The sequence below is a fragment of the Salmo trutta genome, chromosome 30, assembly GCF_901001165.1.
Source record: "Salmo trutta chromosome 30, fSalTru1.1, whole genome shotgun sequence".
Classification (NCBI taxonomy): domain Eukaryota; kingdom Metazoa; phylum Chordata; class Actinopteri; order Salmoniformes; family Salmonidae; genus Salmo; species Salmo trutta.
In genome coordinates, this window is record NC_042986.1 from 25,270,717 (window position 1) to 25,295,686 (window position 24,970).

General features: G+C 43.6%; 2 protein-coding genes across 5 annotated transcripts in view; both read left to right on the forward strand.

Annotated features, from left to right (window-relative positions):
* Nucleotides 1-803: 803 nt before the first annotated feature.
* Nucleotides 804-7,914, forward strand: LOC115168364 (G-box-binding factor-like; the record flags this gene model as incomplete). Its single annotated transcript, XM_029723548.1, has 4 exons — nt 804-1,214; nt 4,308-4,437; nt 5,536-6,387; nt 7,547-7,914. Coding segments are annotated over exons 2-4 (1,350 nt in total), but the record flags the coding sequence as incomplete, so codon positions are not given.
* A 4,718-nt stretch (nt 7,915-12,632) lies between these two features.
* The window catches only part of LOC115168363 (bromodomain adjacent to zinc finger domain protein 2A), a 32,875-nt gene continuing 20,537 nt past the window's right edge, over nt 12,633-24,970 (forward strand). For 2 of the 4 annotated variants that reach the window (XM_029723544.1, XM_029723547.1), the window contains exons 1-13: nt 12,633-12,859; nt 14,536-14,665; nt 15,760-16,611; nt 17,770-19,935; nt 20,180-20,446; nt 20,551-20,955; nt 21,126-21,186; nt 21,426-21,534; nt 21,931-22,032; nt 22,169-22,394; nt 22,582-22,643; nt 22,758-22,823; nt 22,913-23,545. In XM_029723544.1, coding sequence (XP_029579404.1) covers nt 14,536-14,665; nt 15,760-16,611; nt 17,770-19,935; nt 20,180-20,446; nt 20,551-20,955; nt 21,126-21,186; nt 21,426-21,534; nt 21,931-22,032; nt 22,169-22,394; nt 22,582-22,643; nt 22,758-22,823; nt 22,913-23,545 — 5,079 coding nt within the window. In that variant the 5' untranslated portion in view covers nt 12,633-12,859. Of the gene's footprint in view, nt 12,860-13,965; nt 14,092-14,535; nt 14,666-15,759; nt 16,612-17,769; nt 19,936-20,179; nt 20,447-20,550; nt 20,956-21,125; nt 21,187-21,425; nt 21,535-21,930; nt 22,033-22,168; nt 22,395-22,581; nt 22,644-22,757; nt 22,824-22,912; nt 23,546-24,970 lie in introns of those variants that run through there. The other 2 variants (XM_029723546.1, XM_029723545.1) reach the window with 2 other exon arrangements.

Genomic DNA, 24,970 nt, shown 5'->3' on the forward strand with positions numbered 1-24,970 from the left:
TTATCCAGAGCGACTTACAAATTGGATAGTTTTGATGTCTTCCCTATTGTTCTACAATGTAGAAAATTGTAAAAATTACGTGTCCAAACTTTGGACTGGTAATGTAGAATTTTGTCCTGTATAATTTATTCATTCTTATGGAAGACTGCTCCTACTGGAGAGTGCCAATATGACTGACCGGTGGCTACAAAGTCTTTTGATGGCCAATTCAACCACACCAGCCACTGCCTGCTCACCCTGCTATCATCCAGAAGGCGAGGTCAGAACAGCTGCATCAATCTGGGACCGAGAGACTGAAAAACAGCTTCTATCTCAAGGCCATCAGATTGTTAAATAGCAACCCCTAGCACCTTAAAGGCTGCTGCCCTATATACATAGACTTGAAATCACTGGACACTTTAATAATGTTTACATTATACATTTGCATGACTCATCTTACATGTATATACTGTATTCTATTCTACTGTATTTTAGTCTATGCCACTCCGACATTGCTCATCCAAATATTTATATATTCTTAATTCCGTTCCTTTACTTTAGATTTGTATGCATTGTGTGAATTGTTGTGAAATTGTTTGATATTACTTGTAAGATATTACTATACTGTTGGAGCTATTTCGCTACACCCACAATAACATCTGCTAAACCTGTATGTGAGCAATACAATTTGATTTGATTTACATCGTATCAGCAATCTAGGTTTTGTGGGTTTGTATCGTTGCCTACGTCAGATGACAATTCTCCTAATATGGACTATTCCGGTGCTAGGACCTAGAGTTCTCCTGGCTGCCCGCAGTGTTTAAACTCCAGATACGGAAGAGGAAGCGAGACAACCCACTCGCTGTTTTATTTAGTTTTTGTCAAATGACAGTCAATAAACTAATTAGACCAGACACAACTGCTATTGCATTGGTGTCTATGTGAAACCCACCCCGTTAAGTCGACCGGAACGGATCATTATTTTCAATAGTACATGGCCTGAGTGAACTATCTTCATTTATCCGTCGGTGCACCCATTCACTTCTTCTTTCGGCTCGATGTATTTATCTTCTGTGATCATGGCTGCGCTCGAACACAAGCCATGTTTGCTCATTTGAAACCCAAAGGTTAGCGAATACCTGTTTATTATTTACGTCGCCTGTACTTTGTACAACCATATTTGTTCACTCGGATGATCAAAGACATCAGTGCCTTTGAAATCCAAGGATTACAAGGTAAGTCAGTTTTAATTACTTTTGATGTCAAACTTGTGATGTGTGTGTGTGTGTGTGTGAGGGAAGATGATGCGGTCTCACAATATCTCAGGCGAATACAGCGAAAACAATGTGCGTTTATTAGCTAACAATAAACACATTCAAAATGTTCAGAAACGTAAACTATACTCCAGGACGACTGATGTTGTTACTCTCCACGTGTTTCATTAACTAGCTATCATCGCAAAAGTGTAAAGAGCACAGACCTGCTGTGACTATTATAAACTAGTTTTACACTGCGTTGTAGTGAACTTCTGTTGATTATTGTCAATAACCTTGAATTTAGCATGATCTTATAAGGGCCTAGAGGTGTCGAATGATATGTTGAAACTATGAGCAACTTAAATAATTTTAACCCGATTGTGTTAAATGTAGTTACATCTCACCTAACGAACTCCTTGGATGATTGTTTTTGTTGCAGTGTACAGTAACGTTAGAAGATATCAAATCAGATTCTAACTAGGTAACGCTAGATAGGCCTAACGTTAGTTGGAAATGAAGTTAACCATCGGGTGGCGAGTTTTGAATAAAAGCTCATTTAGCTAGCTAGTCAAGAAATGGACAATAACAAAACTAAACATGTTTAGCTATGCAACTGCTCGTGCCACCTTTTAATTAAATTACACAAGCCCTGACGTTTAGCCCTTTTTGTTTTCGTTATTGACAGTTTTGATAAGCAACTGGATAGCGGGATGGTTTAGCTAATATTTGTGGCGATCTAGCTAGCATAGCTTAATGAAACCAATGTTTTCAACTAGCTAGTTTTCTCCGCTTCATGCTAATATGCGTATATCGTGGGATGGATGTTGAAAAACGCAATTAAACATGAGGAAGGAGGACCATCCTTCTCAGTGAATTTCATAATTGTAGAACATTGAAAAAATTCTTTTTTTTTTAGATAAAACTATACTAAATATATTCACGTCACCAAATAATTTATTAAAACCCACTGTTTTGCAATGAAGGTCTACAGTAGCATCAACAGCACTCTGTAGGGTAGCATCATGGTGTAGCTGGGAGGATAGCTAGTTTCCGTCCTCCTCTGGGGAGGCTCATGGTTCTTACCCCCTTCCTTAGACTTACACAGTAATTATGACAACTTCCGGAAGACGTCCTCCGCCGAGTGATCAGAGCTCTTGTAGCATGAACTGACTTTTTCTACACCCAATCAAAGGATCAGTGAATGAATCTAGTACAGAATGCATGTTTAAGCCACAGCTATCTGGCACTGCAGTGCATAAAATGTGGTGAGTAGTTGACTAGAAGAGAGAGAAAGAGACTGCTTTATTTTTTTTCTTCAGTTTCTCTTACTTAGCTAGGAAATGCAGCTAGCTAGTTTAGCCTACTCAAACACGCTTCTCAAACAGAGAGATGCTATGTTAGCTAGCTGTCTATGACTATCCAACACAACACTGGAAGTCTTCCAAGTTAAGTTAAGCTTTTGATTTCACATATGTATTGCCACCAGGGCCCGCCGGTGTAAGTGCTACACTGCTCACTGACTGTACACTGTAAAGTTACAGCATGATTGTAGCGAGTTTACTAATGCATTAGTTCTATTAGCTATGTTGACTGATGTTACTTTAGCTTATATGGTGACAACGATGTTGGCAGTGTGTAGCAGTTATGATATTATATGGTTTTGCTTGGAATGTTATTTTTGCCTGGTCACACAAGTGTTGTTCATTGAAGTCCACAAGCGAAGGGAAACGGTGAGAGGAGAGCGCATAGATGCGAGAAGGAATACAATGTGGCTACTATGGACTGTGTTTACGTGTGATCAGGGGTGTATTCATTCTGCCGGTTCTGTTGAAAAATGTTTCTTAAACAGAAGCAAATGGAACGACACTTGGATAAACACCTGAATTTGTCCAATAGAAACTGTCGTTTGCAACTGTTGGACTAATGATTACACCCTATATCAGCTAGATGCAGGCAAAAGTGTGCAAAGTGTTATTGAATGTGTCACTGTCTGTCCAAAAATGTTTCTCTCGACCTGTGTGCGCCTACGTTGTAAACTCATTCATAGGTTAGGTTGTAGCAACCTCATGATGGGTAAAGGGAAAATAAGACTATCATATAGTAGCCTAATCCTATCGCTGTTAGATATTCCATTCCCCCAGCCCAATGTAACAGCGATAGGATTAGGCTACTACATGATACTCTTATTTTCCCTTTACCCATCATGAGGTTGCTACAACCTAGCCTATCCACAGTCATCCAATATGCTATAATAGAAATAAGGCCATGCTCATGATGTACAAGCAAAGCTAATTTTATATTGTTTGAAAGTAGCTAACTAATAAATTAACAACTACTGAAGTTGTGTTTTCTAATTGCAATTACCATAGCTTTGTTATATATGGCCAAGATTTGTGGTGATCTAGTGTTAGTTAGCTCTTCATGCTAATATTATGCGTTTATCGTGGGATGGATGTTGAGAAACTCAGTTAAACGTTGGGTTTACGAACAGGCAGACGTTCCATACAATATGTAGGTACTTGCTGAAAACCACGATATACCTTTTTTCAACTTTTAGCTCAATTTCTTGAAAACATGTCTCGCAGACCAACATATTGAAGTTCCCCCGCTGTCAAAACGGGTTCGCTGTGCTTTAACGTGGATCAACCCGTGGTGTTCATTGTCCATGAGTGTGCTGGCCAGAGCATCCCATCTGCTGCTCTAACTGCGACATTTTGAGGGAGTTGTGGGAGTGCAACGTTTGTGATGTCGTCCTCAACGTGTCATCATTCATAGCCATCTTCAGGCTTGCCAACGCCTGCATTGTAACCAATACATTTTAGTGTATGGATCCAGCTAGCTATTTTATTTTTTTAAATCACATAGTATTTGTTATTTAGTTTATACTGCTCACTTGTTTTATTAATGGAAACCATCCATTGCATGTGTATTCTGCTTGAAAGAATAGACTATTATGAGACAGCTGCAGGGAATTTCTGTGAATTTTATTTTATGTTCAGGGTCAAATATTTTTTTCCTTAAATATTTATTGTTTCTCTTCATGACTTGTGGTCTTTGCTACATGTTTTTCAGATGGAGGCGAACAACCATTTCAACTATGGCACCCATTCCTCTGTGTCTGTTAACTCAGAACTGAAACTCTCCTCAGGGAATTCTGTCTATACTAACTGGTCCTCCATGAGTTTCCCTCAGCAGGAGAAGAGTGAGTACAGACCCAATTTTCTGTGGTTACTCTGCCTCACTATTTCTATAGTGAAAAAACATATAAACACTATGTAAAGTGTTGGTCCCATGTTTCATGAGCTGAAATAAAATATCCCAGAAATGTTCCATACACACTAAAATTGTATTTCTCTCAAATGTTGTGCACTGTTTTTGTTTACATGCCTGTTAGGCAGCATTTCTCCTTTTCCAATATAATCAATCCACCTGCCAGGTGTGGCATATCAAGAAGCTGGTTAAACAGTGTGTTCATTGCACAGGTGCACCTTGTGCTAGGGACAATAAAAGGACACTCAAAAATGTGCAGTTTTGTAACAAAACACAATGTGACAGATGTCTGAAGTTTTGAGGGAGCCAGCAATTGGCATGCTGACTGCAGGAATGTCCACCAGAGCTGTTGCAAGATCATTTTATGTTAATTTCTCTACCATAAGCCGCCTCCAACGTCATTTTAGAGAATTTGGCAGTATGTCCAACTGGCCTCACAACCGCAGACCATGTGTAACCACGCCAGCCCAGGACCTCCACATCTGGCATCTTTACCTGCAGGATTTCTAAGACCAGCCCACCGGACAGCTGATGAAACTGAGGCGTATTTCTGTCTGTAATAAAGCACTTTTGTAGGGAAAAACGAACTCTGATTGGCTGGGCCTGGCTCCTGAGTGGGTGGGACCACGCCCACCCATGACTGCGCCCCTGCCCAGTCATGTGAAATCCACAGATTAGGGCCTAATGAATTTGTCAATTGACTGATTTCCTATGAACTGTAACTCAGTAAAATTGTTGAATTTAGTGCATGTTGCGTTTCATATTTTTGTTTAGTGTATATCCATAACTGATTTAAATGAATATCGCTCTGTCTCAGTTTTTTCACCCCTTTATAATGAGCAAGAGATTGTATCTAACTCTAGAGCAGGTGTTCGGTGCATAAGCAATTAATTAATGTAACCTCAAATTTGCTAGACAATTTATGATTGTGCAGGATGCATGACCTGTGGATGATGTGTGAATTGAACACACTGAAAAATGAATTATCTGACCCATCTTCTCTTACTCTTGTCCCTGACCACCTTTGCAGATATAAATGGCGAAATGAATGTGAATGGCAGCACTACTGTAATTGGGTCCAGTGTGCCTGGCTCCCACCCTCCAACAGTCCCATACCCTCATATGAGCAACCACCACCACCAGAGTAGCATGGGCTACGACTACCTGTGGGGAGGACAGCCACAGTACAGCCCAGCCATGAGCTTGTCTCCTGGGCATGGCATGCACCAGAAGCAGCCTCCCACTGGGGTGATGCAGCAACAGAGCCAGCAGCATTTCCAGGGTCACGGACAGTACCAACTGAACGGGGGCATGCCTGGGTCCCGTCAGCCCCCCGTGGCGCCCCCCCCAAACATGACTCTTACAGGGGGCCAGTATTGGAACAGGGTTAACCCGGGACAACAGCAGAGCAGCGCAGCCATGGCAATGGGGTATAACTCGCACAGCGTGTACGGGGCCTACCAGAGCCAGGTGCACCCTGGGATTGCGCCCTCACAGCATCACCAGCAGCAGCCTCCACAGCCACCCCCTCACCAACAGACACAGCAACAACAACACCACCACCACCAGCAGCAGCAACCTCAGCACTACAGCATGGTGTCCAATGGGATTCCCTACTACCAGCCCCAGCACCCACCTCTTCCCGCTCCACAACCTCAGGCTCAGATGATGCCCCCTACCTCCCAGAATTTCACCCCTCCACGGGGAAGCCCCCAGCACCACCAGATGGGCCAGGGGGGCCCAGGCAGCCCCCTCCCCATGGCGGTGTCCTCTGTCCCCATTATGTCACCCTCGACAATGGCAGATAGTGGATCGCCCCAGAGCCAGACCAGGGAGAGGAGTCCCCATGGTGGTTCTGTAGCGATGCCGGCTGTCATGCAAGGTGAGATGCACATATTTACCCAGGTTTCAAGTCTTCTGAGTAACCTAACCCCTTCTATTTTTATAGCACAGAAGTGTTTCATTTTCATATTTCTGTGGTCGCTAGATACATGGCGCTGTTTCTACAGATACTGTATCACAAGAGTTTGAAATTCCTGTTTCAAAGCAATTTTTCTTTTCAATGACTCAATTTTCTTTCAGTTCGGCCTTATCCGCTAATTTACTAATCAATGTCTCAGCTGTCAGTAATTGAATTCGCTAAGCAGATTTAAAACTTCTACAGGATTGGTGGGTCCCCCTTGGGACGTTTGAGCTAACGTAGGCTAATGCGATTAGCATGAAGTTGTAAGTAACAAGAACATTTCCCAGGACATAGACATATCTGATATTGGCAGAAAGCTTAAAATCTTGTTAATCTAACTGCACTGTGCAATTTACAGCAGCTATTACAGTGAAATAATACCATTCTATTGTTTGAGGAGAGTGCACAGTTATGAACTTGAAAAGTTATTAATAAACCAATTAGGCACATTTGGGCAGTCTTGCTACAAAGTTTTGAACAGAAATGCAATGGTTCATTGGCTCAGTCTAAAACATTGCACATACACTGCTGCCATCTAGTGGCCAAAATCTCAATTGTAGCTGGGCTGGAGTAATACATTATGGCCATTGTCTTGCATTTCAAAGATGACGGTACAAAAAAAGTTGGTTTTCTAATGTGTTATATTCTCCTACGTTCATCTCACATTTCCACAAACTTCAAAGTGTTTCCTTTCAAATGGTATTAAGAATATGCATTTCCTTGCTTCAGGTCCTGAGCTACAGGCAGTTAGATTTGGGTATGTCATTTTAGGCGAAAATTGAAAAAAGTGGGCCGATCCTTAAGAGGTTTTTAATGTCAACACTGTAAACTGTTTCCATGACAGAACTGAAACCGTGTTTGCATATTCTGTCATCTCAGCTTGATAAGGGACATTTTCTGACGAGAGGCAATATATTTATTGTCATCTTACTGAAGTGGAACGCTGGCATGCATAAGATTGTCGACAAGGTGTTTTATAAAAGCTCCATTTGCTCTTCAGATTCCTTCCTTTGAATTGCCTTGTCGCTGCTGTGTTTTGTTCTTCTCATTTCTAATGGTCTGACTGTTTGTTCCCTAGGGTGGATGAGTGAAGCGTTTAAGGATGTGGATGAAGGCTACAATGGGATGGAGAGGGCGTCTGTCGCCCAGCGGCTGCCTAAAAGCGACAGCTACCCTCCCAAGCCCCCTGGACCTCCCATGGGGTCCACCAGTGACGACTGCCAGCGATCCAAGCAGCCAATGGCCCAGCACCATGAAATGACAACCTTAGCGAGGGAGTCTGCGCTGCCTGAGCCTCCACACTCGATGTCTGCGCCTCCCCCTGTGGTTTCCACACCTCCTTCAGCTAAGGCAGCAACCCCTCCTACTGTCTTCGCAGCTGCACACAAGCCTAAGATCACAATGCGCAATGCCAAGCGTCGGCTGGAGTGGTGTAAAGCTCGCCGCCATTGGACTCTGGAGCAGTGGAAACGTGTTCTCTGGAGTGATGAATCACGCTTCACCATCTGGCAGTCCGACGGACGAATATGGGTTTGGCGGATGCCAGGAGAACGCTACCTGCCTGAGTGCATAGTGCCAACTGTAAAGTTTGGTGGAGGAGGAATAATGGTCTGGGGTTGTTTTTCATGGTTCGGGCTAGGCCCCTTACTTCCAGTGAAGGGAAATCTTAATGCTACAGCATACAATGACATTCTAGACGATTCTGTGCTTCCGACTTTGTGGCAACAGTTTGGGGAAGGCCCTTTCCTGTTTCAGCATGACAATGCCCCTGTGCACAAAGTGAGGTCCATACAGAAATGGTTTGTCGAGTTCGGTGTGGAAGAACTTGACTGGCCTGCACAAAGCCCTGACCTCAACCCCATCGAACACCTTTGGGATGAATTGGAACGCCGACTGCGAGCCAGGCCTAATCGCCCAGCATCAGTACCTGACCTCACTAATGCTCTTGTGGCTGAATGGAAACAAGTCCCCACCACAATGTTCCAACATCTAGTGGAAAGCCTTCCCAGAAGAGTGGAGGCTGTTATAGCAGCAAAGGGTGGACCAACTCCATATTAATGCCCATGATTTTGTAATGAGATGTTCGACGAGCAGGTTATGTACGGATCCGCAGTCTCCACTTCCATTTGCAGTCCTATACTCTTGGCGAGTAAACGTTCATGATTTGATCTGATGTACTGTATAGTAATCATTCTCAGCCTCGGAAAGGAATACAAGCAGTTGTCAAATGTAATGAAATATAATTAAAAAGAGTAATCTGCCCCACCCCACCATTTACAATTTCTGTTTGGTTCCCTCTTGTGAGCTGCCTCCTGTGGCATATAGATAGTGATCAGAGAAACAGTTCAAAGTTTCAGTACCTTAGCCTTTAAACTTACATGTTCCTCCTCACCTGTTAAATCTCGAACAGTCTATCAATGTTCATATGATTTGAATGTTGTGAAATTCTTTCAGGCATCTGTCTTAATGTTGATCCCAAATATACATTTTTTTACTAATTCCATATTGATAGTATCTAACAGCAGATCACATGAAGGCAAAATGAAAGGAGGCTTGAAGCTCAGTTTGGCAAACAGCTGGTTGTTTTTGTTTTTTTACCTTCAAGAATCTTTCCATCTGTTTAGAGTTGTGGCAGAGTACATTACAATACTCCTGGGTCTTGTGTGGTGAGGGGTTTGATGGGGGATATGACATGGTAAACCTGTGTAATGACCAAATTAAACTTGTACTTTCAAGAAAATATGAGGTAAATGTGTAGTTATTGGTGTGTATGTTAAACCTGTAAAGTTATCACAGGCTTAAGCACTTCAAATGATGTTGAGTTACACTGGAAAATCATTTTTTTTGTCTGCATCTTTTTAAGAAACTAAGACTCGTATTTCCCATGGTGCAAGTGTTTGAAGATGGGCTATGCGTGTTTCATGTCAAATACGTTTTTGAGAAGACACTGCTTTCAGTGGTGTGACTTTTCATACATTTCAAATGGAAATGGGAGGACATGGCAACTGTACTTCATTAATCACTGTTTACAGTATTCTTGGTAATTTATTTTGGTAGAGGTGTGTTTCTCAACCTTCAGACATCTGATCAGCTGCTCACTGATATAGGTAAATAAATATCCTAGCGCCCTCCCAAGTGGCACAGCAGTCTAAGGCACTGCGTCACTACAGACGCGGGTTCGATCCAGCCGTGACCGGGAGACCTATGAGGCGGCGCACAATTGGCCCAACATTTTCTGTGTTTGGTCGGCCGGGATGTCCTTGTCCCATCACGCTCTAGCGAATCCTTGTGACGGGCAGGGCACCTGCAAGCTGACTTGGTTGCCAGTTTCCTCCGACATATTGGTGCGGCTGGCTTCCGGGCTAAGCGAGCAGTGTGTCAAGAAACAGTGCGTCTTGGCAGGGTTGTATTTCGGAGAACGCATGTCTCTTGACCTTCATCTCTCCTGAGTTCATACAGGAGTTGCAGCGATGGGAAAAGACTGGAACTACCAATTTGGATATCACAAAATTGGGGGTTAAAAGTACAACATAATAATTCTGCTCCATGTTTACATTAATTTAATATCACCCACCCTTCCCTATAAAGCTATTAGCGCTGCGTCCCAGCTCCAAAGTGGGCCATAAATACACCAGCGCTTGCTTGAGTGCTAGTTCCCCTTACACTTTTTATTTCTAGGCTACATAACCTGGTCTAATCAGTGTTTTTGAGGATATATTGTATCGTTGGTTATCAAAATAATCTGTTCAGTACGAAAGTTGGACATTTTCTTTGTTGTGAAATAATAGAGAGGAGATTGACATCACTTCCGAAATGCAGATGACCACCTGCTACAATAGGAAAGGCTGAAAGATGGCCACCGAGAACTATGTTTGTACAAAAACCATTCAATGTCAATAGAGTTTGTTTCCAATCATTATATGCCAAATTGATTACAATAAATTTAGAACAGGTCCATATAATAAACCGCCTACTGCGTGCAGTTCCAGTGTGAAGGGGGAAATGTGGTTTCTGCCACTATAATGGAATATTGTTATTGTAGTACATGGCACTACATACAATTTCATTTGTCTGGGTATTTTTATTGTTTATTAATTAAATGACACCCTCTCAACTCATGCATCACTTCCTGTAGCCGCATTCTAACATGACACCATATGCGCTTTAATGATTCCAGGGGACATCCCATTGGGTCCTTGAGCCATCCTTTGTCTGCGGTACTGAATTAGAATAATTAAGTAGTGCCGTGAAAGCTGTGGAAAATTATTAGGAATTGCGAGAAAATAAGGGTTATCGTGTTGAAAGAGTTCGACAATAAAGATGATAACATGGGGCCCATTCAATGAAATGGCTTAATGAGGAAGCTGTTCAAACATCCTGTTCTTGGGAACAAATATTATTTTTCTCTTTAGTGTTTTAAATTATTATTATGCTTTTCCTGAATGTGCCCATTTTATCATGAAATGAAGCTGGCAATCTGAATACTACAGAATATGTTTAGTCTTGTGTAACTTATTTTCTCCTAAAGGGCAGCTTTTTTGCCGCTGGATTGGGATAGTCCTTATAAAAGGTCAATGATGTTTTGCACAATGATACGGTGTAGAATGCCTGTTGAGTTCAAAAGTAGACCAGCTAACAATATGTTAAGTGAAATGAAATGAATAAATAGAGACACCTGCAAACGGTTATCTTCCCATGAATTGTATTGCACTCAAATTCATATAAGTCCAGAAGGCAGGTAGTTCTGTTCCTTTTATAGAATCCGTGTTTTTAATATGAGAATTTGCCAAATTTATTATAGGAGAGAGTATACCACAATATTAAAACATCAAAACATAAATGTAATTAAGTAAACATTTTACCTTGAAACGTTAGACTTTATAACAGTGTAACGGGAAATGAATAGGTTAACATTTGTGGCGCTGTAAGAGTTTTTTTCAAAGTAGCAGAGCTGCTGAATTTGCACGCCATCAACACAAGAACCATGTGATGTGAGAGACCATATCCCTAATGGCACAAACTAATATCATGATGTATCTATAATTGAGACATTCTTCAAGTTTACAGTTTATTTGTCCTAGAGGGCAATTGGTTTTGCAGCAGGTGAGCTGCACATGAGATGTCAAAAAACATATAATTCAGATGGAGCTGAATACAATTAATTGGTATATAGCTTGAAACTAATGCCTGCAAAATCGTGTAAATGTTTGTTACAAACCAGAATGTTCAATAAAATTACATTTAACTTACTCTACCGGTTGTTCGTGTGGTTTGTTCTTCAGCTGCTTGAAATTTGAGACAATACAGGAAAGTATTGTAAGGTACATATACACGATTTTGCAGTAATTTCCCCTATTGATCTGTGATTGCACTCAAATTTGTGCATATTCTTTATTACATGGTATACCTGGATTTTTGTGTGTAGTCTACAACTACATGTAGGCCCTACATCCAATTATTTATCTATACACTAGATAGCTAATTGGGGGCGCTGTCTTGAAGACACCGTCCTCCATCTTGGCACTCCCCCACTGTTGGATTTTTTTATATTTTGGAAGCTATAGAAAGGCATTTATTGTCTACATTCGATTTTCCACGTTTTATTATATTACAGACACCTTAATGCATCATTTTAAATAATGTGAGCTAAGCATAAAATAATGATCAAAACATAAAAACATTTTCCTTTTAAGTATATGTTTTATTAGATGATTAATGTTACTGTCCCCACTACAATAACAAAAATACGTAAATACTTCATTTTGTTCTCTACAATTCCATGAATTCCTTTTTAAGAAAGCTGCTTCTGGGGGGTGCCAATATGGCCGACCGGTGGCTATAAAGGATTTTAATGGTCAATACATAGCAACTGCAATCCAGGGTTTGCATAGGTCATTGCCTACATCAGATGACAATACTCCTAATATGGTGGTATTCCGGTGCTAGGACCCAGAGCTTCCCCGGTTTCCCCGGTGTGTAAACTCCAGAGACGAAAGAGGAAGCGAGACACCCCACTCTCTGTTATTTTCTGGTTAAATTAAAGTCAAATAGCTAAGTAAACCAGACCCAGCTGCTTTTGCATTGGTGTCTATGGGAGACCCACCCCTTTAAGTAGACAAGAACTGACTATATGTTTCAATGGTAAACGGCTTGAGTGAACTATCTTTATTTATCCGCCATCTCGTAACCATTCACTTCCTCTTTCGGCTCGATTTCTTTCTCTTCTGTGATCATGGCTGCGCTTAAACACCAGCCATGTTTGCTCATTTGAAACCCAAAGGTTAGCGAATACTGTACCTGTTTTATTTACATAGCCTGTACCTACTTCAACCATATTTGTTCACTCGGATGATCAAAGACATCAGTGTCTTTGAAATCCAAGGATTACAAGGTTAGTCCGTTTTAATTACATTTTATGTCAAACTTTTGAGTGTGTGAGGGAGGATGATGCTGTCTCACTATCTCAGGCGAATACAGCGAAAACAATGTGCGTTTATTAGCTTGGTGGCTAACAAAAGAGATGCATCCAATGTTTTAAGAACGTAAACAAAAACGATACTCCAAGACGACTGATGTTATTACTCTCTATGTTTTAGTTATCATCACAAATGGTTATGAGCACAGACCCGCTGTGACTATTATTAACTAGTTTTACACAGCGTTGTAGCTAATGTCTGTTGTTGATTACTAGTGACGCTATTGTCAATAACCTTGAATTTAGCATGATCTAATAAGGGCCTAGAGGTGTCGAATGTAATGTTGAAACGATCAGCAAATTCTACAATCGCCCGATTGTGTTAAATGTAGTTACATCTCACTAACGAACTCATTGGAGAATTGTTTTTGTTGCAGAGTGTACAGTAACGTTAGAAAGATATCAAATCAGATGCTAACCTAGCGCCGTATTGCTAACTAGATAACGTTAGATAGCTTACAGTAGGCCTAACGTTAGTTGGATATCACGTTAACCATCTGGTGGCGAGTTTTGAATGAAAGCTAATTTAGCTAGCTAGTCAAGATATGAACTATAACAAAACTAAACGTTTATGATTCCGCTCGTGCCGCTTCTTCTTCAATTCCACTACAAGCACTAACGTGGAACTCTTTTTGTTTTCGTTGACAGTTTTAATAAACAACTGAATAGCGGTATGGTTTGTTTTCTAGCTAGCTAATCAACTTCAACTGAACAAGTTAAATAGCGAGCTAATGTAACCATGACACGTTATCATGAAAGACTGCTATAGGTAGTTTGCTGACTAGTTGAGCCATGGATGAGAGATTCAGGTCTATGCAGAGGGGCGCTATCAGCAACAGCGCATGGTCACGTGTAGCAGACAGCCTTGCTAGTAAGCAATGACAACCGAATCTAATTTTCTGTCGTTAGAAAGTAGCTAATACATGAATCACTACGGAAGTTGTCTGTTTTCTAATTGCAATTATAATATATTTGTGACATGGCTAATATTTGTGGCGATCTAGCTAGCATAGCTTAATGAAACCAATGTTTTCAACTAGCTAGTGTTCGCTAGCTTCATGCTAATATTATGCGTTTATCGTGGGATGGATGTTGACAAACGCAGTTAAACATTGGGTTTACGAACAGGCAGACGTTCCATACAATATGTAGGTACTTGCTGAAAACCACGATATACATTTTTCAATGTATAGCTAGAATTCTTGAAAACATGTCTCTCAGACCAAAATATTGTCGTTTTCCCGTTGTCAAAACGGGTTCGCTGTGCTTTAACGTGGATCAACCCGTGGTGTTCATTGTCCATGAGTGTGCTGGCCAGAGCATCCCATCTGCTGCTCTAACTGCGACATTTTGAGGGAGTTGTGGGAGTGCAACGTTTGTGATGTCGTCCTCAACGTGTCATCATTCATAGCTATCAGGCTTGCCAACGCCTGCAGTTGTAACAATACATGTTTGTGTATGGATCTAGCTAGCTGATTTATTATTTATTCAAAACAGAATATTATTTATTTGATGTGCAGGGTCAAATACTTTTTCATGGTTTATTTATTGTTTCTCTTCATGACTTGTGGTCTTTGCTACCTGTTTTTCAGATGGAGGCGAACAACCATTTCAACTATGGCACCCATTCCTCTGTGTCTGTTAACTCAGGACTGAAACTCTCCTCAGGGGATTCTGTCTATACTAACGGGTCCTCCATGAGTTTCCCTCAGCAGGAGAAGAGTGAGTACAGACCCAATTTTCTGTGGTTACCCTGCCTCACTATTTCTATAGTGAACAAAAATATAAACACTATGTAAAGTGTTGGTCCCATGTTTCATGAGCTGAAATAAAATATCCCAGAAATGTTCCATACACACTAAAATTGTATTTCTCTCAAATGTGCACTACTTTTGTTTACATGCCTGTTAGGCAGCATTTCTCCTTTTCCAATATAATCAATCCACCTGCCAGGTGTGGCATATCAAGAAGCTGGTTAAACAGTGTGTTCATTGCACAGGTGCACCTTGTGCTAGGGACAATAAAAGGACACTCAAAAATGTGCAGTTTTGTAACGAAACACAATGCGACAGATGTCTGAAGTTTTGAGGTAGCCAGCAATTGGCATGCTGACTGCAGGAATGTCCACCAGAGCTGTTGCAAGATCATTTTATGTTAATTTCTTTACCATAAGCCGCCTCCAACGTCATTTTAGAGAATTTGGCAGTATGTCCAACTGGCCTCACAACCGCAGACCATGTGTAACCACGCCAGCCCAGGACCTCCACATCCGGCATCTTTACCTGCAGGATTTCTAAGACCAGCCCACCGGACAGCTGATGAAACTGAGGCGTATTTCTGTCTGTAATAAAGCCCTTTTGTAGGGAAAAACGAACTCTGATTGGCTGGGCCTGGCTCCTGAGTGGGTGGGACCACGCCCACCCATGACTGCACCCCTGCCCAGTCATGTGAAATCCACAGATTAGGGCCTAATGAATTTGTCAATTGACTGATTTCCTATGAACTGTAACTCAGTAAAATTGTTGAAATTAGTGCATGTTGCGTTTCATATTTTTGTTTAGTGTATATCCATAACTGATTTAAATGAATATCGCTCTGCCTCAGTTTTTTCACCCCTTATAATGAGCAAGAGATTGTATCTAACTCTAGAGCAGGTGTTTGGTGCATAAGCAATTAATTAATGTAACCTCAAATTTGCTAGACAATTTATGATTGTGCAGGATGCATGACCTGTGGATGATGTGTGAATTGAACACACTGAAAAATGAATTATCTGACCCATCTTCTCTTACTCTTGTCCCTGACCACCTTTGCAGATATAAATGGCGAAATGAATGTGAATGGCAGCACTACTGTAATTGGGTCCAGTGTGCCTGGCTCCCACCCTCCAACAGCCCCATACCCTCATATGAGCAACCACCACCACCAGAGTAGCATGGGCTACGACTACCTGTGGGGAGGACAGCCACAGTACAGCCCAGCCATGAGCTTGTCTCCTGGGCATGGCATGCACCAGAAGCAGCCTCCCACTGGGGTGATGCAGCAACAGAGCCAGCAGCATTTCCAGGGTCACGGACAGTACCAACTGAACGGGGGCATGCCTGGGTCCCGTCAGCCCCCCGTGGCGCCCCCCCCAAACATGACTCTTACAGGGGGCCAGTACTGGAACAGGGTTAACCCGGGGCAACAGCAGAGCAGCGCAGCCATGGCAATGGGGTATAACTCGCACAGCGTGTACGGGGCCTACCAGAGTCAGGTGCACCCTGGGATTGCGCCCTCACAGCATCACCAGCAGCAGCCTCCACAGCCACCCCCTCACCAACAGACACAGCAACAACAACACCACCACCACCAGCAGCAGCAACCTCAGCACTACAGCATGGTGTCCAATGGGATTCCCTACTACCAGCCCCAGCACCCACCTCTTCCCGCTCCACAACCTCAGGCTCAGATGATGCCCCCTACCTCCCAGAATTTCACCCCTCCACGGGGAAGCCCCCAGCACCACCAGATGGGCCAGGGGGGCCCAGGCAGCCCCCTCCCCATGGCGGTGTCCTCTGTCCCCATTATGTCACCCTCGACAATGGCAGATAGTGGATCGCCCCAGAGCCAGACCAGGGAGAGGAGTCCCCATGGTGGTTCTGTAGCGATGCCGGCTGTCATGCAAGGTGAGATGCACATATTTACCCAGGTTTCAAGTCTTCTGAGTAACCTAACCCCTTCTATTTTTATAGCACAGAAGTGTTTCATTTTCATATTTCTGTGGTCGCTAGATACATGGCGCTGTTTCTACAGATACTGTATCACAAGAGTTTGAAATTCCTGTTTCAAAGCAATTTTTCTTTTCAATGACTCAATTTTCTTTCAGTTCGGCCTTATCCGCTAATTTACTAATCAATGTCTCAGCTGTCAGTAATTGAATTCGCTAAGCAGATTTAAAACTTCTACAGGATTGGTGGGTCCCCCTTGGGACGTTTGAGCTAACGTAGGCTAATGCGATTAGCATGAAGTTGTAAGTAACAAGAACATTTCCCAGGACATAGACATATCTGATATTGGCAGAAAGCTTAAAATCTTGTTAATCTAACTGCACTGTGCAATTTACAGCAGCTATTACAATGAAATAATACCATTCTATTGTTTGAGGAGAGTGCACAGTTATGAACTTGAAAAGTTATTAATAAACCAATTAGGCACATTTGGGCAGTCTTGCTACAAAGTTTTGAACAGAAATGCAATGGTTCATTGGCTCAGTCTAAAACATTGCACATACACTGCTGCCATCTAGTGGCCAAAATCTCAATTGTAGCTGGGCTGGAGTAATACATTATGGCCATTGTCTTGCATTTCAAAGATGACGGCACAAAAAAACAGTTGGTTTTCTAATGTGTTATATTCTCCTACGTTCATCTCACATTTCCACAAACGTCAAAGTGTTTCCTTTCAAATGGTATTAAGAATATGCATTTCCTTGCTTCAGGTCCTGAGCTACAGGCAGTTAGATTTGGGTATGTCATTTTAGGCGAAAATTGAAAAAAGTGGGCCGATCCTTAAGAGGTTTTTAATGTCAACACTGTAAACTGTTTCCATGACAGAACTGAAACCGTGTTTGCATGTTCTGTCGTCTCAGCTTGATAAGGGACATTTTCTGACGAGAGACAAGATATGTCATCTTACTGAAGTGGAACGCTGGCATGCATAAGAATGTCGACAAGGTGTTTTATAAAAGCTCCATTTGCTCATCAGATTCCCTCCTTTGAATTGCCTTGTCGCTGCTGTGTTTTGTTCTTCTCATTTCTAATGGTCTGACTGTTTGTCTTCCCTAGGGCGGATGAGTGAAGCGTTTAAGGATGTGGATGAAGGCTACAATGGGATGGAGAGGGCGTCTGTCGCCCAGCGGCTGCCTAAAAGCGACAGCTACCCTCCCAAGCCCCCTGGACCTCCCATGGGGTCCACCAGTGACGACTGCCAGCGCTCCAAGCAGCCAATGGCCCAGCACCATGAAATGACAACCTTAGCGAGGGAGCCTGCGCTGCCTGAGCCTCCACACTCGATGTCTGCGCCTCCCCCTGTGGTTTCCACACCTCCTTCAGCTAAGGCAGCAACCCCTCCTAGGGTCTCTGCACCTCCTGCAGTGTCTATGGCTCATATGAGTGCCTCAGGGCCTCCTGTTGTTTCATCCTCCTCCGTTACTTCTACGCCTCCCCGAAACTCAGCGCCTCCCGTGTCCTCTGCTCCTTCTCCCCCTGTGCTCGGGCCTCCTCCCAGGCTCTCGTCGCCTCCTCTGATGTTACAAGGCCTAAGACCTTTTCCAGTGTCTGTGTCCACACTTCCATCAGTCGTATCGCCTCCCTCAGTGTCTGCACCTCCTCCTAAGCCACCTGCACTTCCTCCTTTACTGGACAAATCCTCTAGACCTCCATCTGTGTCTGCTCCCCATCCAGTCAGTGCTCCTCCCCCAGTGTCTGTGGCACATCAGACTGCTCACACTACATCTGCACCTCCTGCAATGGTCTCGACGTCTACCATGGTGTCTGCTCCCCCGCACTCCATGTCTGTGCCTATCTCTGCTCTTCAACAGATGGTCCAAGGATCCAGACTACCTCCTCTGACTTCTTCTCCACCTGCTTTATTTGGAGCACCTCGAGAAAAGTTTTGGACTTCGTCATCAATGTCTGCATCTGCGCCTTCCCCAGCGGTGTCTACTCACTCGGTGGCAGTCATGGCACCTCCCTTGGCAGTGTCCAGGCCTCATTCGGCAGTCAGTTCACGTTCTATATCAGTGTCCTCACTTTCTCAATCAGTGTCTACTCGTCTCCCAGCAGTTTCTGCCTCTCCCACAGTTTCTGTGTCTGTAGTGTCCTCCTTTCTAAAGGAGGTGTCTATGCCTCCTCTAACAGTCCACGGCCCTAGAGCTCTACCTTTGTCTGGACCTCCTCCTCTCACATCCCAAACCTCCAGAGCTCCTCCATTGTCTGTGCCTCTTGCAGTGATGACTGCTCCTCTTGTGGTCCCCTCTGCACCTCCACTATCCGCCCCTCCTCCACAAGCTCCTAAACGGATGGTTCCCCCAGAGCCAGAGGAGCGATGCATGGGGAACATGAAGTACATGGGGAACATGAAGGGTCCCTCTGTTGAAGCAGACACAGTCAAAACATCATCAAAGATTGATTCCGCAGGGTCTCCGACTCGTCAATGTGAAAAACACTCAAATAAACCCCTCACAGTTATTCCTGGGATGACACCGCACCCCAAGAACCAAGAGGACTCCTCTGGGGACCAAGTTTGTGCTGAGAAAAATGACACCACCCCGATGAGAGGTGCAGACATTCCCCTGGAGAAGGGAAGTCTGGATGACATCTGTGTGACAGATGAGTCAACAGTTGATGAGTCTTTTGACGAGTCCTTGCAGGCGGAGTCCATACGCCTCGACAGCACCAGGATGGAAGACCCCAGCCTCACTGAGGAAGATGACATCAGTAACAACTCGTCATTCGACGATACTTCTAGACTTGACGATATCTCTTCCATGAATGACACATCTCGATTGGATGACATCTCTCGCGTGGATGGTGATAACTCTCGGTTTGACGATACCTCTCGCACGGATGATGACACTTCCCGCTTTGACGACAGCTCTCGCATAGATGGCAACAAATCTCAAATTGACTACAGCGCTCGCATGGATGACAGCGCTTGCATGGATGACAGCGCTCGCATGGAGGAAACATCACATGTTGGAGACACTACAATGGATAGCAGCTTCTCCTCTGTGGAGGACTCTAGGGAATTGACTCTGGATGATACCCAGACAGAGAATGTTTCTCGGGCAGAGGAGACCATGGACAGCTGCCTGAGCACCGAGGAGTCCATGCAGGAGTCCTCTCTGAACAACACCTCTCAGATGCAGGACTCCAGTGTTGACTTGTCCCAGAATGACATCTCTCGGTCAAGCTCAAATGGCCCTGCCAAACCAATGCCAGCCTACAAAGGTAAGATCCTTGCCATAGTTGATGTATGACAACCTATGTTTTTGTAATTTAATTAGCTTTTTATGAGTCAATCTCCTGTTAAGTAAGATGTGTGGCAATGTAGAACTTTGCAAGAAAGAGTTGTGGGTTAGGTCTTGGAAATTATCACAGCCAACTATGGAAATACTTATTTTGTCAAAAAACAGTAACTCAGTTAATTCGATGTTGCTAACCATTGACCATTAACCTTATGCCCTGTTGACAGGGTCTGAAGGTGACCGTGAGGCGGAGGTCTGGGATATACCAGACTCCACTGGCACCACCAGCACCAAGGCCAGTGCTGCTACCATCATGGCACCACCTGTTATCATGGATAATGGCAAGCACACAGCGGCGCTCAGTGCCCTGGTGGAAAGCCTGGTTGGAGCCCCGCTCCTGCCCCTAGCTGCCCCAGCCGTGCCCACGACTGGCCAAAAGACCAAAAGACCAAGGAAACCTAGGAAGCCACGCACTCAAGTAGCCTCCATTCCCGGTAAACCAACTTCTCTTTATCCCTTTTTTATCTCTGTAACTAATTCATTTTGAAAAAGGTAGTGTACAAACAAGGATTTCTGACGTTCTGTTGTCACTCTCCAGTTCCCCAGTACCCTGGGAAAGCCCAGCGGAAGTCTGCTATTAAAACTCCGAAGGTAGAGAAGATAAAGGTGGAGAGGAGGAAGAAGAAGCAGCTTGAGGTAGGAGAGAACAAGGAAAAGGGACCACCTAGAAAGAGAAAGAAGATTGAACCAGTAGCAGCCACAGGAGAGCCTGAACATTCTGCTGAAGGCCTACTTCCTGGTCAAAGTGGACCAGTCACTACCATTGGTAAACCATGTCTGACCATTGGCGAGACCCCACCAGTGGTCAAACCCAAGAAAGTTAGAGTCAAGAAAGTAAGTGTTCTGGAGCCGAAGCCACACAAAATAGCAAAAATGGACATTGATACTAAACCCAATGATGATGACAATAACGTCAACGACGGAGACGACAGTTCCACTGCGGGTAATGAAGGAGCAAACTACTTTAATACTGGAAATTATTGAAAAATAGTTACATATTTTTCACCTAGATATAGTTATAACCCAATTATTATAAACTCTAAACCAATGGCCTTCTTGATGGATGAGTCATTTGGTACCAATCTGATTCGACCATCTTTGTTCCTTGTACAGGTGACACTCCTAGAAGGAGGATAGCAACAGAGGAGCAAGTCCACTTTCCTCTGCTCCACGGGTAATAATACATCCACTCTGATTTATACAGTTTATGGAGCGAGAAGTCCCCCTTAATTAGGCTTTCTCTGTGCCAAATACTTCTAGTGTGTGGAAAGTGCAGAAGGTTTATATTCACCCATAAATACAAAACCCCTCAGTTTCATCCTTCTATTCTAGGCCCACTGCAGGGATACTATGTGCTTATTTCACTCTGTTGAATGTGGATCTTAACTGACTTTCTATTGATCTGTGCTTTAGCTGGAGGAGGGAGATCCGGGTCAAGAAGAATGAGGACCGACTCAAGGGGGAGACCTGGTACTACAGCCCCTGTGGGAGGAGGATGAAGCAGTTTCCTGAAGTCATCAAGGTAAATGGCCCTGAGTTACAGTAAAACCTCACCACAGGAGCCATTTTGGCACAACATAATCTTACTGTCAATTTTTTGTGTGAGACATGAGAGAACGTCAGCAGCAATAAATAGCCCTTGATACAATGGGTTTTCTTTCCCTCAGGGCATTTACCACATCAGACAGACACTTATTTTTGGTGAGAGATTGACTGACCATCTAAATTAAGAGACCATGGAGAGGCCATGTTTTTAGCATACAGGCATAACTGTAGCTGCATTGGATCCCATTTAATCAACCCATCATTTGCTCATACTGTGGGTGGATGACTCAGTGACCTATGATGACCTATGACCTGCATTTTCCCATGTTCCTCTGCTCTGATGCCACTGACGGATGATCCTGTTCTCCCTCAGTATCTGAACAGGCACCAGGACACTGCTGTGACCAGGGAACACTTCAGCTTCAGCCCCCGCATGCCCGTAGGAGACTTCTACGAGGAGAGGGACTCCACTGAGGTGTGTGTGAATTTATTGTATTTGCTGACAGATCTTTCATCATAAATACCTACAGTAATAACTCAATGCACTCTGTCAGTGTAATATCATAAATAAAACACATTTCCCATAAACCTTTTCATATGATTTCTTCCAGGGAGTGAAATGGTGCCTACTGGCCAATGAGGAGGTGCCCTCCATGATCATGGCCATCACAGGCCGACGTGGCCGACCTCCGAACCCTGACAAAGAGATGCCCCGACCCCGAGCTCGTCGTACCAAGGGTGGGCCAGTCCGAAAGCCCGGGAGGCCGCCCAAACCCAAGATGGTGGACCTGCTGAGCAAGGTGGACGCCAGAATGCTGAAGAGGCTAGAGGCCAAGGGTGAGTGGAGGACATAGACTCATATCACCAGGCTGTGTTCACTGGTTGGAAAGTAGGCTCCTATACAGACTGATTAAATGGCACAAAATAATCAGTAATGTAATATTGTAGAATCTGTCTGCATCAAAAAGCTTCAATTAGGTTGGATTTTGAAGTCTCCAATGTAAACGTGTTTATCTATTTTTAGATGGTCTGACTGAGGAGGACAAGGAGAAACTTGTCAAAATCAAGAAGAAAATGAAGAGAAAGGTACGGTATACTAAGCATCAAAATCTGAAGACGTGTTGTAACATTGCATCTTGTTGGTGTATCCAGGTTGTCTCCAACACACTTAAGTTAAATGGTTCCATTACTCTCTTCTAGGCAAGGATGAAAAGAAAGGAGGATAACAAGAATAAAAAGATCAGACTTGAGAAAAAGCAAGTGAAGGTAAGGAATATATATATATATATATATTTTTTACCAAAGCAATAATCGGCCACACTCTATTTAACAAACCCCTCTTACCCTCTGTTCAGCTGAACAAAGAGACCAAGGAGGTGAAGGCTGAACCAGCCGACCAGGAGGCCTCACAGCCGGCCCCACCACAGCCACCCACCCCTGAGCCCAAGAAGCGTGGCCCTAGGAAGAAGGTTGAGGTGCCGCCACCGGTTGTGGAGACGGACCAGGAGAGGTTGGCCAAGGGGAAAAGGGTGCTGGGGGCCAGGAGTAAGGCCAAGGCCCTGGCTAAGGCCCAGGCAGAGGCGGAGGCTGCAGCCCAGGCAGCCCTGGCAGCTAAGAAGCAGGTGGAGAGGAGGGCCCAGGCCCAGAGACGGTTGGAGGAGAGGAGGAGACAGCAGATGATCCTGGAGGAGCTGAAGAAGCCCACTGAGGACATGTGTCTCACAGACCACCAGCCCCTCCCGGAGCTGTCTCGGATCCCTGGCTTGGTTCTTTCTGGTGTGGCCTTCTCCCACTGCCTGGCTGTGGTGGAGTTCCTGTACAGCTATGGCAAAGTGCTGGGCCTCCACATCCCCAGTGATGTGCCTAGCCTCAGCACCCTGCAGGAGGGCCTCCTGGGCCTGGGAGACAGTCAAAGCGAGGTCCAGGATCTGCTCATAAAGCTGGTGGAGGCCGCACTACACGACCCAGGCCTGCCACCCTACTACCAGGTGTGTGTTGTTGACTGTATGCAGATTAGAGGTCGACCGATTAGGATTTTTCATTGCCGATACCGATTTATTGGAGGACCCCAAAAAAAGCCGATACCGATTAATCGGCCGATTTTATTTTTTTTGTTTTTTTGTTGTTGATTTTTTAAATTATTATTATTTTTTTTAAATATATCTATTATTTTTTTATTTATTTTATTTTTTATTATTTTTTTATATATATATATTTTTTTTTTTGTAGTAATGACAATTACAACAATACTGAATGAAGACTTAATATAATACATCAATAAAATCAATTTAGCCTCAAATAAATAATGAAACATATTCAATTTGGTTTAAATAATGCAAAACAAAGTGTTGGAGAAGAAAGTAAAAGTGCAATATGTGCCATGTAAGAAAGATGACGTTTAAATGCCTTGCTCAGAACATGGGAACATATGAAAGCTGGTGGTTCCTTCTAACATGAGTTCAATATTCCCAGGTAAGAAGTTTTAGGTTGTAGTTATTATAGGACTATTTCTCTCTATACAATTTGTATTTCATATACTGTAATTTCCGGACTATAAACCGCAACTTTTTTCCCACGCTTTGAACCCCGCGGCTTTAACAATGACACGGCTAATATATGGAATTTTCCCGCTTTCAATTTTTTTTTCTCCAAAAAAAACATTCTGTGACGTGCTCAGTTTTTTGGCGGCATGGAGCTTTCATTAGACCAATGAAATTGCCGAACGGGTTAAGGTCAAACAACTTTTTTGTTTACTGTTTAGATTAAATCGAGCGCTCTCAAACTTCCCATCATTCTGATTACGGTAGTCATTTTGTCACCCTCATCATGGCAAAGACACGGAGAAATGCATATGATGCAGCTTTCAAGTTGAAGGCGATTGATCTGGCTGTTGGAAAAGGAAATAGAGCTGCTGCACGGGAGCTTGGTCTTAATGAGTCGATGATAAGACGTTGGAAACAGCAGCGTGAGGAATTGACTCAGTGCAAAAAGACAACTAAAGCTTACTGCTAATTTTAAATTTTTTGTTACAAACCGTGTTTCGTTAAAGCCTGTGTAAAGTTCATTTGTTTCAATGTACCGGTAGGCACCTGCGGCTTATAGACATGTGCGGCTTATTTATGTTCAAAATAATATATATTTTTTTAAATTCAGAGGGTGCGGCTTATATTCAGGTGCGCTCAATAGTCCGGAAATCACGGTACCTTTGACTATTGGATGTTCTTATAGGCACTTTAGTACTGCCGGTGTAACAGTATAGCTTCCGTCCCTCTCCTTGCTCCTACCTGGGCTCGAACCAGGAACACATCGACAACAGCCACCATCGAAGCAGCGTTACCCATGCAGAGCAAGGGGAACAACTACTCCAAGTCTCAGAGCGAGTGACGTTTGGAACGCTATTAGCGCGCACCCGG